General features: G+C 37.8%; 2 protein-coding genes across 3 annotated transcripts in view; one reads left to right on the top strand and one right to left on the bottom strand.

Moving 5' to 3' along the window:
* Positions 1 to 844: 844 nt before the first annotated feature.
* LRP2BP (LRP2 binding protein) lies at positions 845 to 14,425 on the top strand. Its single transcript, XM_072406141.1, has 9 exons — positions 845 to 997; positions 4,104 to 4,265; positions 4,995 to 5,104; positions 5,877 to 5,990; positions 7,085 to 7,227; positions 7,311 to 7,416; positions 11,510 to 11,733; positions 11,827 to 11,992; positions 13,500 to 14,425. Exons 2-9 carry the CDS (start codon positions 4,133 to 4,135, stop codon positions 13,563 to 13,565), a joined length of 1,062 nt encoding a protein of 353 aa, XP_072262242.1. The 5' UTR covers positions 845 to 997; positions 4,104 to 4,132; the 3' UTR covers positions 13,566 to 14,425.
* SNX25 (sorting nexin 25) overlaps positions 14,421 to 16,434 on the bottom strand; it is a 77,156-nt gene continuing 75,142 nt past the window's right edge. For both annotated transcript variants that reach the window (XM_072406139.1, XM_072406140.1), the window contains exon 19: positions 14,421 to 15,055. In XM_072406139.1, the coding sequence (XP_072262240.1) occupies positions 14,960 to 15,055 (96 nt within the window). In that variant the 3' untranslated portion in view covers positions 14,421 to 14,959. The remainder of the gene's footprint in view (positions 15,056 to 16,434) is intronic.

The raw sequence follows: 16,434 nt of genomic DNA, 5'->3' as shown, positions 1-16,434 counted from the left end.
TCAGGAAACTGCACAGCACCCTGCCAGCCTGTTCTACCAGCAATGTGATGACATTAAAGGGTCTAAAATAAAGTAAGTCATGAAAACAGGTTTTATGCAAATATTTCATTAGCATTCTGATGGGGGATTAAAACCTCAACAATACGCTCTGTAAAGTAAATGTTGCACAATTTTTATTTATATTTTTATTTTTTGCAGCAAATCACACATCCCTGATTGACATGGAAAGTCATGTTGGTACTAATCCATCTGTCCCTCTCTACTGTTTTGATAATTTTTAGTTTAAAAAAAATATTTAAGGGACTTCATTTTGTACAATTCAGCGAACAACAATTACATTATAGAGACAAATAATACATAGAGGGCTCTGTTTATAATACAAGGAATCTGACATTCCCTGGTGAGAATCAATTAAGGCCAAAGAAACACATAGACCTGGAAGATTCCCATGAGGGACATTTAAAGAATGTCTGATTTTCCTGTTTTTTTTTATTTTATTTTAATAGAGCTCTTCAAGTTATTTTGCTGCATATAGTTATTAGATAGATAGATGGATGGATGTTATCTGGTTTCAGGTGGAGTAAATAAATATTTTGCTGATTGCATACAATCTTTTCCTAAATAAAATTAGTAATGAATTAATACTGTAAGCATGTATGTAATGTGTCATTAGAGTAATCCAATCATTAGTTGAGGGATCACACAATGAAATGAGTGCAGCTCTCCCACTTGTCCCGTTGGACACACTCATCGCATGGCTGTGGTTGTTGGGCGCCCCCTACAGGTCACACAATCACAAGGTCCCCCATAAGCCTGGCCGTCACTATTACACCTGAGAGTACCCGGGGCGCGCGTGGCACGTCAGGATAGGTTACTAGGCAACAGTTGCCGGGATGGTGCGGCGCACACAGAGGTCACGTGGTTGGGCAGGCTGTGGAGTTCCCGGTGTGATTCGGTGCTCCGGGGAGCTGTGCTTGTAATGTGTGCACGGAGCAAGGTGTGTATAGTGTCATGGTGGAAGACCTGAGCACTGCTATGAACTACAAGTCCCAGCAATTAGTATCACCTCACAGACAGACATGTTGCAGCTTCTATCAGGCTGTGTGGCTTTTTAGGGAGGTGGTATAATAATATAAAATATAATACAAATATATAGTTATAATTCTATTATAATATTGTCCTAGTGGCATGCAGGCCTTTATTTAATATACATAGGTATGGGGGAATTATTAATTATCGCTGTGTTACAGCAATGCATTTTATTCCATGTCATTGCGGCCAGACACACATGCAGTAATACACTGTGGTGGCTGCAAAGCCATGGGCTGCTATGCCACAACACAAGGTAACATATACCACAAAATATTTTACTGCACTGCATGTTGATAGGCTCAGGTTAGAGGTTGAAGTATATAAAAAAACTTCATTTTAATTGTTAAAACAATGCAAGGAGCGTTATCTATAACACTCAAAACATGCCTCAAGGAAACGTCTTGGTGTAGGTTAGCCCATGGGAATTTCAAACATGGGCTTTTAAAGCCTCAGGTTAATTTCTGGGGAAGTCCGTGTAGACCCAGCCAGAGGTGGCAGAGACGGGGTGACTCGTCAGTATATTATTAATGGCAATGGATGCTTTCTTCCCTCCGCCAATGTAAATGGACATTCTATATATAATTTACATACGCATCATTGCAATACAGGTAGTCCCCGAGTTAAGGACATCTGACATACAGACGACTCCTAGATACAATCGCATGACTTGCAGAAAGTCTTTTGCTGTTCTGCAAACTCATGCAACTCTTTAATGACCAAGACAAACTCTGCAGTTGTTTATTTTTGCATATCAAAGCACAGCTTGTCACAAATGTCTAGGCTGCATATTTTTTTATATTTGCTTTGTTTGTGATTAGCTCAGAGTGAGGACAGTAACTGACTGACTGTTTTATACAGTAACTGACACTATGCTGCCTAATAATATGTTGAGACAAACATCTGTCCTAATTGCATTTATTAAAATAATGTACCTGTTCTGATTTTTGTTTTAAATACAAATTCAACTTAAGAACAAACCTACAGTCCCTATCTCATATAAAACCCTGTAACTACCTGTGTACAAAGCCAGTTTACCAGTAGAAATACAAATGAAAGTTACAAAATCCTAAAATTCATCTTACTAAAAGAGCCAAAGGTTCCTGACAAGCTTCAGTGATGAGGTTTGACATGCTAAACATGTCATTCCTGCAGATTGAACTGAGCTGCATAGTGTAAATTCCACTTTACCAAAATCTGCTCCTAAGGATTGTCCCCAGCACAGCGTGCAGAAACATTGCAATGTAAACAAAAATCTGATTGGATTGAAGGTAGTCTTTATTTTTTTTTATATTAGTGATTTTTGAGATTTACCAATTACAGTCACTTGTTAGAGTCTGACACTGCTGGTAATGTCAGAGATCAATTGCAGTCTTAGGACCATTTCAGATTTTTGGTTTGTGTTCTGCCACAGGACCAACCACTCCTATTCAACTAAATGGGAGCACAAGAGAACCATTTTTTGCATTCTTTTGCACACAGTTATGGTTAACGAGGACACGGATCCTGAAAGCTGTTTTAGATGTGTGATTGCTTTTCTGACGTTGGAGGAAGAATCACAGCCGCAACTTCGTGCAAACATGTTACCTGCGGTGCAGTTTGCTCCTCCTGGGTATATATTGCTAACCTGGGAGCGGCTAATTGCACATAAGAAGCCTTTTATTTAGTGCCTTCAAACTGCCTGACATGGGGGTGGGAGGGCAGGAATCAGGTGATATCTGACTACCTCGGCAATGGCAGCCTAATAATTGTTGGACTGGGCACAATCGTATGTCTGGTTTATCCTATCCCTGATGTCCACATCTGCTCTGGGAAATTACTACTACTACTACTACTACACAGTATTTATATAGCGCCAACATATTATGCAGCGCTGTACAAAATCCATAGTCATGTCACTAGCTCTCTCTCAAAGGAGCTCACAATCTAATGTCCCTACATCAGTCATATGTCTTCATTACATTCTAAGGTCAATTTAGGTGGTAATTTTTAGAGTAATTAACCTAAATGCATGTTTTTGGGATGTGGGAGGAAACCCATACAAAGAACCTGCAAACTCCATGCAGATAGTGTCCTAGCCAAGAGTAGAACCAGGGACCTAGCACTGCAAAGACCAGATGCTAACCACTGAGCCACCCTGCTGCCCAATAATCTATTGCCTAGGATAGATTGTTTTTAGCCAGTCAGAATTATTTACCCTGTATGCAAAACTGGCGCCTGTAGTGCTTTCCTTCCCCTGTCCATAGATACAAATGTGAAATGCATGCTTGCATGTGCTATACAAACATGGCTGGTCATTACTTAGGGTCTTATTGCACCTTAAGGCCCTTTCATTCCTGTGGTAGAAAACAGCACACGTAGCTGCTCCCAGGCACAAAGGAAACTGCTGCTATACAGGATCAGAAATCTGCAGCGCATGTCAACACATTGCTGTGGTGGTGCAGTTCTTTCTTTAGAGGAGGAAATTGTACAGCCAGAAGCGACATGTTGTTTCTTCCAGGCTTCGTGCCACAAACACACTCAAAGTGGTTCCTAACCCCTCCATAGAGTTGAATAAGAGCATGGTTGAGCAATTTACTTGGAAGTCTGAAATGGTCCTACTTTTCAAATTATTTCTCATCCACCCCAAGTATTATTAAACAGCTCTTACATTGTAGAAGGTTTTTATGGATTAGTATTTTTCTCCAAAACTGTTTAGGGAAGCCATATTTCTAGTACATCTGTATCGTTATTAGTCTTCATTCATAATACTTTCTTTAACAATCTGACTTGCCTCTTGCTAGGACATTTATTGCAAACTTTCAGCTTCCAGCTTGTATTTTTCATTGGAGGTTTGAATGTGATTAGCTCCTTTATGGCATTTCAGATAAGATTGTTATTTGTGTGGACAAGCATAGATTTCTATGATTGGTTTCCTATCTTTTAGGAAGTCAATTTACAAAAATCAGATCAGATCAGATCAGTTTCCAATTAAAGCAAAACCTATTTTCACTCCCAAATGCAATTCTTTACAGTAAAGAACTAGTTGGCTGTGTGTCGGTGAATGTGGAAGATGTGGAGAATGAAGGACTTAAGTTCTGAGTCCCTGCCGAGGAGAGAAGAAGACATCCTGTATGCTATCAGACAGTTACCGGACTTCCCAAAGAAAATAGAAACTGCAAAATGTGAACCTGCAGGTAGGCCGTGATTATAAATGATATTGTTTATTCCAACATATTCCTCCAATTAGACCACGGGACTCTGTATATATATCCAAACATGCAGCTGTGTTCAGATTATTCTGACAAATACCTTTATAGTATTAAACAGAAAAAAAACATTTCAAGGGATGAAGCAACTAACATTTTTTTAATTTAATAATATGAAAGATGGGGATTTAATCGAAATATGTAATAAGGAAGAGGGGATGTAAATATAAAATAAGGAAGAGGGGAGTAAATACGCTGTTTCTTTTGTCATTTCTAATGTTCCATGAAGGCATAACCTCCCCCATTCCATTTATTATCTCTGGACAGTAATCACATAAGGAAAAAATCATACAACAGGCTTTACGCAAGCCTACGTTATTTCATAACACACTATGAAGATTGATTCTGCTAATATTGAGTGTCTGGGGAGTGCTGCCTATACAATTGTCTACGCCAGCTGTCATTCTGTCAGTTTATGGTTCTGTATTTCTAACTGTGCTGTGTGCAGGTCTGACTATGCCTTAGGGAGAGCTCTCCTGTCATATGTGTATATATAATGTTCTGCTTTTAGGATTACTGACCAACAAGTCTAATAAGCGTTACTGGCCATACATATATGTTCTGTATTTCAGACTTAAAATGTCATGTGTGTGGGATGATAATGTTGACATCATAACTGATATGATGATGACTGATGCCTTTTTTTTTTGCTATTAGGTTGTAGCCATGCTGAGTTGGTAGAGATTGCAGAACATTACCTAAAAGAGAGAATTCAAGATGGGGATAAACAGGCAACCTTCCTTCTTGGTCAACTCTTTTTTGAAGAGGTAAGGCTTTGAGGCTTGCAGGATTTTTTCATTTTTATGCTAGAGGAAATCTATGGCATCACCATAAGCTGTATACTGTAAAGCAGTGGTCTCCAACCTTTTCAGTCCCGCGGACCACTAAAAATACCAGCTCTGGACCATGCGTGCGGGGGGGAGCTGGGTGTCACTTAAGGGGGAAGAGCCTTCCCCCATAGTGACATTGTGATGCCAGAACTCCGCCCACTCTCCCATCGCAGATCTGAGAATGATCTGAGTTGTGTCCAGAGACACGGACCACCAAAGTTTTCTTGCTGACCACTGGTTGGCGACCTCTGCTTTAAAATATGATGTGCAGTCAATGCAATGGCTTCTGGGTATAAAGATTACTAAAGCTTTGTAACAAAAATAACAGCAGGATCAATTAACTGAACTATGTCATGGGATAATTCCAGTTTAATACTGTTGCAAAAAAAGTGCAGGACCTTGGCTTGATTTTTATTTGTATAACAAGCAAGGCTGCAAGGCTAATGTGCCATAAGTTAAACATTGAAAATTTTGGTGGTCGGTGTACAGAATACTGCTGTCTCTTGTATCGGTACTATTCTGTACTCTCCTGTAATTTGTCAGTTTATAGGTCATGGGTTTAGGTATAACTGGGTATACGAGTTTAGATTTAAAGTGAGACAATTATAAACAGGCTCAGAAACAGCATGCTACAAATATAGAGGCCTGGTGGAATCATCCCCATAAATCCTGTTTTCTATTAAAACTTTTTCACTTTTGTATTTTGCAGGGGTGGTATGAAGATGCATTACTGCAGTTTGATAAAGTAAAAAATGTTGATTTTCAAGCTTTATATCAAGCTGGGGTGATGTATTATGATGGTCTAGGAATTGAAGAAGATCGGGTATGTATTGACAATTCTTATATATAGTATATTTATAACATTGTAAATTACTAACCCCCATATTCAGTGTCCAGTTTGCTGTTCGGAATCTGCATTTACTAGTCAGTGGAGATAATGGCTTATTTTACGTGGATAAAGTTAATGGACTGGTCAGCAGTGTATACAAAAGACTATTGACAATACTTCCATATACTGTATGAAAGTTATATAGACAAGGGCTGTAGAAAGGATGAGAACCGTATGTTGTTTGCAATTTGGCTGCAAATCCCAGCCATGGCATTGGGTTGCTGAGTGCCTGAGTGTATTATGCGTGTCATCACCACTCAATTGAATGATACCATCACTGCAGGTCAGAAAAAGTGTTCTCCTGGACCCTTGGACACCACTGTTGTAGACAAAAAGATCAACTTCCCACTTACTCTATTTAGTGTAGACTACACAGGCAATAAAAAGCCTGCAAACTTTGCCAAACATTTCCAATTTGTCTAAAATAAACTTTGTATTTGGTTGTTACAACAATCAATACAACCACATATATTCTAATTTGGGAAGAAAAGAGAAACAGGAAAAACGTGTATAAGGTTTAAAGGGAAAGTGGAATCAGCAACAAATCAGAACCACTCTATTTGGTATGTTAAATCAAATGCTTCAAGTAGGGTCAGTGTTTTAAGGCAAAAATGATCAGATGTTCGGGTATTCATGTACAGAAAGCATGTGTTCCAATAAATAAAAATTGTGCTTGCTTATCATAGAGCTGCATGGTATGGCAAAGCTCGCAGTGTCCATTCTGATACTGGTAGGGGTTTTTCAGCCCTCATTGTTTGAGGGATATCAGAACGTCCCAAAGTCTCACTTTTATACTGACACTTGTGTCTTAGACAGGAAGTAAAGAGTCCTCTTCCTGGTGAGGGCACAGGCATCAATTCGATTCTGCCTCTTTCCTACTCCTACAGTAGGGGTATTCACTTTACTTTTTTTCAGACAGCAATGACAATGGATCCGGCCCTCGTCCAAATTTAGAAAAAAGTCTTGGTTGTTTATATTCTTCTTCTGTAAGATATTTGACTAATAAATGTTTATTTTTACCTGTTTAGAAAAAAGGAGTTGAGTACATGAAAAAAATTATCAACTCGAACGACTCACAAGCAAACCACCTGAAATATGCTGCAGCATACAATTTAGGTCTTGCGTGTTTTGAGGGTTGTGGGATGCGTCATTCAGACGAAGAAGCAGAGAGGTAGATTACTAGATTAGATTACTTCCTGAGATTAATAGATAACCGCTCAGCCAAGACTCATGTCTTCTTACCTTGTACTGTAGGTGGTGGCTTCTGGCTGCTGACAATGGGAACCCCAAAGCCAGTATGAAGGCTCAGAGTACGTTGGGAATGTTTTATTCACGACCTAGCAGCATGAACCTTAAAAAGGTGATTTGGTTTGTATGATATTGTATATGTAATTACCAAGAAACTATATTTTCATTTAAGAGTAATACAGCTATTCAGAATTGTCTATAGCAATGTGTAGATGTAAAAAAAAAGTTTAAAGCCTTAGTGTAGTGCAGTTCATTACCAGTAGTCATTGTTGCTGATCAGTGCCAGAGGTAACCCCTACATCATACAGCAGGGAACAAAGGCCATTGGGGGCTGTGGGTCTGTATGGTTGGTGTATTTCAAAAAAAGCTTGGTGCAAATTTTGAGCTCCACTAACAGAAAATTGGCTTTTCCAGGTGAAAAATCACTTAACAGGCCAATTTTGAAAAAAAAGTTTAATTGTGTATGAAGCCCAGTAGATAGACTTTGTCTGCTCAAAATCGCCTTACATATGGGCAAAAATCCTACAGACAGTCAATGTTTGTTTTCAGATATTGGAGAGAGGAGTTTACACAGTTATGTAGATTTTACTGTCTTTAGGTAATATAAAATTGTCTGCAGATGTAAAGCAGCATTGTAAGTTTACAGGCTTTGCAAAGAAGATGTTCCAGCAAGCCACTCTTTATACTTCTTTATACTTATGTCTCAGCCCTATTCAGTGCTGTAGGAGGGCTTTATGTTTATGTTTATGTCTTCATGCACTGTAGGAAGAACAGGTGTGAACAGAGATGTTTTCTTTGCAAAAGCTGATCTCTGCTTCTTGCATACATGGTACATTTAGTCTATTAGTATTATTAATATTATTTTTATTAATAAACAGGATTTATTTAGCGCCAAAATATTATGCAGCGCTGTACCTTAAATAGGGGTTGCAAATGACAGACAGTGACATAGGAGGAGGAGAGGACCCTGTCCAGAAGAGCTTAGTCTATGGTATATACTTACAACACAATTCTATAGGGGAAATGCAAACAAGAATTTTACCTTGTCAAGGGTGTGGTTAAAGAGTGCAACATAGTAGCACATAAAACAAATTCTTTGTAGGAGACAATGAACAAATCATTGAAAAAGTCAGATATAGAGAGAATCCGAAGGCAAAAAGCATCTACTTTTTCTCACATTACAGAGTTAAGACTGAACTCTGTATAAAGTGTTTGCTATAAAATGCCTAGTAATTACTTAGCAAAAAAAAAAAAGACATTTCACAAAGTGTAAAATGTTTTACAACCTTATGGTGTTGTGTTATACATAGTTAAATAAAGTTAGGATTCTAAGTTTAAGATGATAATAGTCTTAATGGCTATAATAAAGCCACCAGTGAAACCAATAATATCTATAATACAATGTTGTCTATTAATTTCTTATACTAAGTTATGAATATGTGCGTGCATCCAGATTATTTACCTGCCTTTATTTTTTGGGGGGATTTCCAGTTTTTTTCTTTGTGACACAATATACTATTTTTAAATTTCTGATATTCCTAGTGCCGGCTTTTAATGAAGGTTGCTGAACTGTTGAAGAAATGCACTGGCAAAGCAAATGACTTGCTTGGTGACACCAATTTTCATTGCTGAAATTTTTAAGAAAGCGTTTGAAACGTGGGAGCCAGCCATGTATTACAGGTTGGGATTACAACCTGGAATATTCCATAGTGGGCTCACAGAAACACCAGTCATTTGTGGATAAAAAACATTGTATAAATTGTGAGATTCAGACATTATAAATCTAATATACATGTTATCACACACAAGAAGATTCTGTGTGTGCCACTTTGCCACGATTTCTAACTAACCTAACCAAATTCCTAACTGTGGTTATTTATTTAAGATTTTTTTTTCCTTGCTTTGGTAAAACTAAAATCAAATCTATAAGCTAAGATATTTAGCTTTATTTCATATTTATTACGATGATTGCTTCATATGCTCAAGTGAATCCCAATTTTATACTATAATACATTTAATATGGATATTTACCATATAGGCCAGTATTGTAAATTAGGAAATCCAATATTGCCAGTTCCCGCTATGGAAAGTCCAATTTTAATATAGAATCCGACACCTGATAGTTGCAGTTTTCAATTTCAGTCGCAACTTGATCTAAAAAAATAGGTTTTATGGAACTGCTAGCTTTTTTCTGTAATGAGTATTTCAAGTAAGGTCAAGTTGTCCCAAAATTCTCTTTTTGTTCCCCTCAGCTTAAACATATCATCATCATCAACTCCACATTTAGAAACCCCTCACAGAAAAATAAAATTACACGGTGTAATACTTATCAACAATTGCAGCAGCACTGTGATGAGCAGCCACTTATATATCCAATTACCATAAAATTCAATGCTAATGGGTTAGTCTACCATGGAATACAGTGACAAGATGCATGTGACTACTTTGCCTCTACAGTCATATCACCACACACTGTATCTCCTGCTAAGCCTAGCTGATTAACATATTTTCCCCTTTTACTTATGGAAGTTAGGGTCAATAGGTTTAGAAAAGTCAATCTGTAAATGGATAGAGAACTGGCTTAAGGACCGCAGCCAGAGTTGTAAATATTGATTCATACTCTCAATGGTCCAAGGTTATTAGTGGTGTACCCCAGGGATCAGTGTTGGGACCTTTACTGTTTAACATCTTCATACATGATATAGAGTTTGGGATTAAAAGTACCATTTCTGTGTTTGCAGATGACACAAAACTATGTAATGGAATAAAGTCCACACAGGATGTCTATATTCTACAAGCAGACCTGGAAGTACTGTTTGATTGGGCAGCCAAGTGGCAAATGACATTTAATATAGATAAATGTAAAGTTATGCACTTGGAGGCTAACAACATGCATGCTTCATACTGTCTAGGGGAAATACATTTGGGGGAGTCAGAAATGAAAAAGGATCTGGGGCTTCTGTTAGATCATAGACCTAATAACAGTATGCAATGTCAAGCTGCAATAATAAAGCTAGTAAAGTACTTTCTTGTATTAAAAGAGGAATAGACTGCAGAGATGGAGACATAATCCTGCCCCTGTACAAAGCATTGGGCAGACCACATCTGGAATATGCAGTCCGGTTTTGGGCACCGGTTCACAAAAAGGACATTGTGGAATTGGAGAGAGTGCAGAGAAGGGCAACTAAACTAATAAAAGGAATGGAGGAGCTCAGCTATGAGGCGAGCTTAGCTGAACTGAATCTATTCTGCCTTGAGAAGAGATGTTTAAGGGAGGATATGATCACCCTGTATAAATATCAAAACGGTCCATATAGAGTACTCTTTTCCCCATTATTCACTTTAAGATCATTACAAACAACAAGAGGGCACTCTGCTTCAGGAGGAAAAGACGTTTAACCTCTGGATAAGGAAGCGATTCTTCACTGTAAAGTCTGTGAAAATGTGGAATCCGCTCCCTCAGGAAGTAGTTTCAGAAACTACTATAGATTGCTTTAGGAAAAAGCTGGATGTTTTTCTAGAAGCACAGAATATAACTGGGTATTAAGGCTTTAAAGTAAACATAATAGTGACTGTAGATCCAGGGAACATCTGATTGCCTCATGGAATCAGGAAGGAACTTTTTTCCCTGTTGAAGCAAGTTGTATCAGGGCTTTTTTTTTGCCTTTCTCTGGACCACCTATGTCTTATAGGGTTTTATATCTGGTAGATGTTTGTTTCCCTAGTGGTTGAACTTGATGGACTTGTGTCTTTTTTCAACCTAACCTACTATGTAACTTATTGGGTACGCATTTATTCTTGAACCATATTTACCATTTTCAGCTCCTATACTTTATATCCCCTATGAATGTTTCTACTATTGGCTTGTTTATTTGGTAATTCTGGTTTATTTGGAAATAGCTGATTGGGGCTAATCAGGGTTAACTAAATGTTAAGAGGATTGATGTGAATACATTTTTGTGCAACCGGCCGGGTACCTGACAAAAAGAAAAAAAAAGTTTAAAATAAAATAAATTTTTTTTATGAGCCCCAGAAGAGAAGGTCCTTGTATAAAAAGATAAAATTTGTTTTAACAATGAGATAGGTCAGCAGTCAACAACATTTAGATTAAAAAATACTGTTTTTTTATTTGGTTTTCCTAAATATAAAATAGTTCTGATATATAACAGCCAGAGTTTGTTAGCAGAATGTATGGTCTCTTGCAGGCTTTCTTCTGGCATTCAGAAGCTTGTGGCAATGGCAGCGTGGAGTCACAGGGAGCCCTTGGTGTGATGTATCTGTATGGACAGGGAATACAAAGAAATCAGCAGTTTGCTCTGGAATGTCTGAAGGAAGCAGCTGAGCGTGGAAATGTCTATGCACAGGGACATCTGGTCAAATTCTACTATCACAGGAAGCTGTACACTAAGGCAGCCGAGTTAGCCAAGAGGTAATGTCCAGAAGGTTTAACATGACAAGGTTAGAAATAAGAATTCCAGCATGCTGAGGTATTTGCTGAATCACCCCTTGTGGTCTGTTTTAGAACTGCACAGTATGAAAACATTGGCTTGCTGGCAAAGGCTACAGATTGCCTTCCGACATATACTGCAAAAGGAATCGCCATAGCCAACTTCTATCTGGCCAGATGTCTCCATCTTGGTTTAGGCCTAAAACCAGACATGGAAGCTGCTAAGAAATGTTACACCAAGGTAATTTATTTGGCATAATTTAAGTTTATATAACGTATAGCATAAGGTATAAAAAAAAAAAAAATCATCCTCAGTAATGTTACACAAAGAGGTTATTCTTGGAAGATGTACCATATAATGCAGGTGTGGCTGTAAAGTTTAAACATATTCAGAAATAAAAAAAGCCCACAGATGTATCAAAAATTTAATCAAATTGTGCATTTTTCAGGGATTATTAATAGTGCCACGTGCATCAAAATACTTTATTTGGCAGTAAAGTAGTACAAAAATTATGATCAACAAAGTGCAGGAATTGCTGTGTAAATAGTGCAGCTTTTTCAACAGCTACTGTCAAAAAAGACCATGTGTCAAGCACTGCTCAACTCAAGACTAAACCCCACTGCAAGCGTCAATAGTGCATTCTGTCTAGGGGAGAAAGCTTTCGGGAAAGACCTTGCTCCTGCAGGCAGGTATCTGATTTACTGACCTGTCTGTGAATTGTGGCCAGGTCCTTTGTGTTGTCCTGTACAGTGGAAGGTAAATAGATTTGCATTGAAGAGAATGGCATCAGTCAGACAGACAATGCCATGGCTGCATGGGGCTGGTCTAGGAAAGCAGAATGAAGGTACAGGCAGCTATTGGAGCAGGAAATAAGGTAAGTTTTACTCTAATGGTAAAATTCTGTGGACAGAATTTTTACAACCCCCTGCAGTGGGGAGAGGGACCCATTACAATGAGAAACACACATTTTGGCCAGCGTTTAAGCTACGTACACACTTCCAATTATTATCGTTGGTAAACGAACGATCCTGCACGATATCTGCGAACGATTGTATAGCACCGATCCTGTACATACAGATAACGACACGATCGTTCGCAGATATTGTACACACGATAGATGCGATCGTTTGAACGATACAGGAAGTGAGCGAACGTTCATTCACCGCGCATGCTCAGACCATGGACGATCAATGAACGACCGTACACACGATAGATGGTCAACGATCGTCGTCCAATCCGGTCCGCCGGTCCCGTCGTTCATTTCCAATGACTATCCTCGTTCATCGGCGTCGTTGGTTACTTTTTTTACGAACCATTTTTGCCCAATCGATCGTTCGTCCATTTCCAACGATAAAAAATTGGAAGTGTGTACGCAGCTTTAGGCTTTCATAAGTGAGTAGAGATACAAAGTAAGCATCATTGTAACTTTTATATATACTTTTGTAGTCATCTGCAGCTAAAAAGGATGAACTTAAGATCTGTAGACGTAATAGAGCAACCTGGGAAGTACAAAAAGAGTAAGCCAACATTAATCAAAGAAAAAAAATGCATCTTTCTAGAACTGCATGAAAAAAAAAAATTATTCCTGGAAGGCGATTCCTTGATTTCATATATGGAACATTTACGTAAAAAACAGGCCTATAGCAGAAATATAAAAACTGCTCTCTAGAGGGGTGAGATGATTAATTATGTAAGGATGTACCAGCATTAGCTCAGTCTCACTTCATTATATGTATTTGGTTTCCAGGCATACCTACTGGATGCAGATCTGACTGCTGATCTGCAGTGTGATGTTATTTCTGGGATAATGTAAAGCCGCTTCCTGGTCGCACATCACATTGATGCGTCTGTGGTTTTTCCAACATTTCCAATGAATTCTCCATTATAAAATCTTCGCACATTTTCTGCAATGTACATTTGTTTTTCAGTAATGAACAAAATGAGTATTAAATAATCAATTTTGTCATCAGTATGTAATGTCTGATCTAGTATCTGAGACATATGCAGTCATATGAAAAGGGTTCATATTCTTCTGACTTCTTTTTAAGTGTTTAGCTAATCAAGCACTATTTCCTGTAGTTAGTTCTGCTAACCAGCTACAGACCCAAGAAAAAGTCCAATCTATAAAAAAAATCTACAAACATAGGTGAAATAAACCACCACTAAAGTAAATGACAAGCATCCTCTTACTGGTAGCCATGAACCACTACATTGTTTCTACTGGGTCACTCCTGACACTGGGCAAAGTACTACAGTATGGCCCTAGCAGGCAAGGGAGTAACAATAGAAACAGGTGACTGAAATTCTTTTTTCCTCATACCCAATCATTATTGGCACAGGACAGTTGGTATTTAGGATAGTTTAAAAGAATACTTGCAAAAGATTAATTGCAGTGACTAGTGGCTTATTCAGGTTTCCTCGTTTGGATACATGGCCTTTTTCATTTAAAAAATGCCAATTCAGATTTTGCAACCAGAGTTCAGTGTTTTTAATCAGATCAATATCTTGTGGATTCTGCTTAGCTGTGGTGTTATTGCCTTCTTTATTGAATAAGGTCTTTTATTTGTTAAACAAAGGTCCAGTGTGTTCTAGTTCACAATATCGTATAATGGTTGAGGAATATTGACTGTTCATTTAAATTCTTTATGAAAGAAACTAAAGACAAAAAAATAATTTTTGTATTTATTGCTTACAAATATTTTAAATAATGGGCAGTCTTTGGTAAAAATAAAAGCAAAGAATAAAATATTCACAATAACATTACTTTAAGTATTGCACAAAACATAATTCAATACACTGGAAATAATAAAGGAATGTTCAGGATCCTCATGATGAGGAAATGACTGTACAACATTCAATAATTTAACACCATCTTAAGAAACGCCTGCTTTTCGAATGTTGAGTACGTCCTGCGCCTTTAGGACCCCGTATGTCACCGAACTGTACAGAAGATGTCAGTGCCTTACTTCGTGATCCAGGGAGCAGTGACTAACTGGAATTTTTTTTTTTTTTTTTAGTAAAAGTGGTGACAGTGCAGCTTCTCCTTATTTCTACACTACAGCAATGACTTCCCCAGCCTGTACATTTACATAAAATAAAGAAGGGGGAAAAAGACACAGGAGTGTTACATAGTCCTCAGTCAGCCCTCTATGGAAAAGAGGAAAATAGTTAGCATGTCCATTGTTACACAGACATTAAAGTAGTGGTTCACTTTGTGCTGTCGCAGGCTGGTCCGGCTTTCAACTGTTCTAAGTGGCTTCTTAGTTCTGGACATAGCTCTAGCAGACAGACTTCCATCAGAACCTGAAAAACACAATACACTCATTAACCATAAACCCACCCAATGTATTAGTTCAAAGGACAATGAGGATCTCTCACTGGAGCCAATCAGTTTTCACCTTTCATCTTTCTGGTGTGAGTTAAAAACAAGCAAATGACTAGCTGTTCAATGTGGAACTATTAGAAGCTTGCCAAGTTCTGTGTGATGTATATAGTCTACAGAAAAAAAAATTACATATATACTATGGGATCTCAAAAATAAACAATATTAATAATACAATTCATGTGATTGTTCACCGAGTAAGGTAGAACTATTTGCTAATGACACTAGGATGTACAAAAGGGCTGACTCTGGAAGGGTTTCTAACATAGAGCACAATTTGTTATTGCTGGGTGATTGGTCAAAATAGTAGAATCTGCAGTTCAATGTTTCCAATTTTATTGATGCATTTAGAGAAAAGTTACCCTAACAACATTTGATGCAGAGCCAGTGAAGAAAGTTCCAATTCCCCTAATATTTTAGGTGTGTCTAGTTTTGGGACCTCACAATAAATGCTTTATTATCCTGGATATGTGAAAATTTGAGGAAAAATGAGAAAAGGGGACATGACTGAAACCTTTAAATACATTAAGAGTATGAAGAAAGTCCAGGAGAGCAATATTTTCAGTAAGAAGCTGGGATCAAAAACATGAGCCCTATGACTTCACACTAGCAATATAAAATCTAAAACTCATCGTAAAATGTATTTTTTACTAAAAGAGTACTTGACGCTTACAACAGACTTACAGAAGGTAGGGAGGGCATCATAATAAAATAAATATTACAATGCTTTGGACAAACATAGGTTCATACATTTTTTAATCATTATAAAAGAGGCAGACTCAACAGACCATTTGGTCGTCTTCTGACAGCATACTGATATTAGTCTTATTAATTATGTTGCATAACTAACCAATGTAATACTTAGTAAGTACTGTAGTAGTTTTTTCCTAAAATGTAAGCAGTTTAATATGGTTACATGTTTATTTATTCTGATATTTAACAAAAAGGGGATAAAAAGCACTTCAGCCACCATACAGGCAAGAGGGTACATTAATGAAAATGTTAAACTATTCCAAACCAGTGTAGCACAGTGCAAATTGTCTCCACTGTACAACAATGCCACCATGAAACCACAAATTACAGAGATGGCACAGGTAACAGCAAAAGGACCATTGCAGGTATGACCTGACCTTCTCCATGCTAAAGATCTTCAATCACCAACGCTAATAATCCCTGAGTTCTAAAGAAGAGAATGTCAGGGCATCTTTCTCACAGACTGCAGCATTTCTTCTTTGCTGTGGATTCTGGGTTGGCACTATAAAGTAAAATTAAAGCCCAACAACATTTAGACATTTGATGT

Source organism: Pyxicephalus adspersus, chromosome 3 (assembly GCF_032062135.1).
Source record: "Pyxicephalus adspersus chromosome 3, UCB_Pads_2.0, whole genome shotgun sequence".
Classification (NCBI taxonomy): domain Eukaryota; kingdom Metazoa; phylum Chordata; class Amphibia; order Anura; family Pyxicephalidae; genus Pyxicephalus; species Pyxicephalus adspersus.
Note: the sequence above shows the minus strand (reverse complement) of the source record. Positions and strands in the feature narration are given on the sequence as shown.

Coding starts and splice junctions, on each gene's coding strand:
- LRP2BP (XM_072406141.1), top strand. CDS start 4,133: ATGTGGAAGATGTGGAGAATGAAGGACTTAAGTTCTGAGTCCCTGCCG. Junction 7,417..11,509: donor GCAGCATGAACCTTAAAAAG/GTGATTTGGTTT, acceptor GGTCTCTTGCAG/GCTTTCTTCTGGCATTCAGA. Junction 11,993..13,499: donor CTAAGAAATGTTACACCAAG/GTAATTTATTTG, acceptor TTTGGTTTCCAG/GCATACCTACTGGATGCAGA.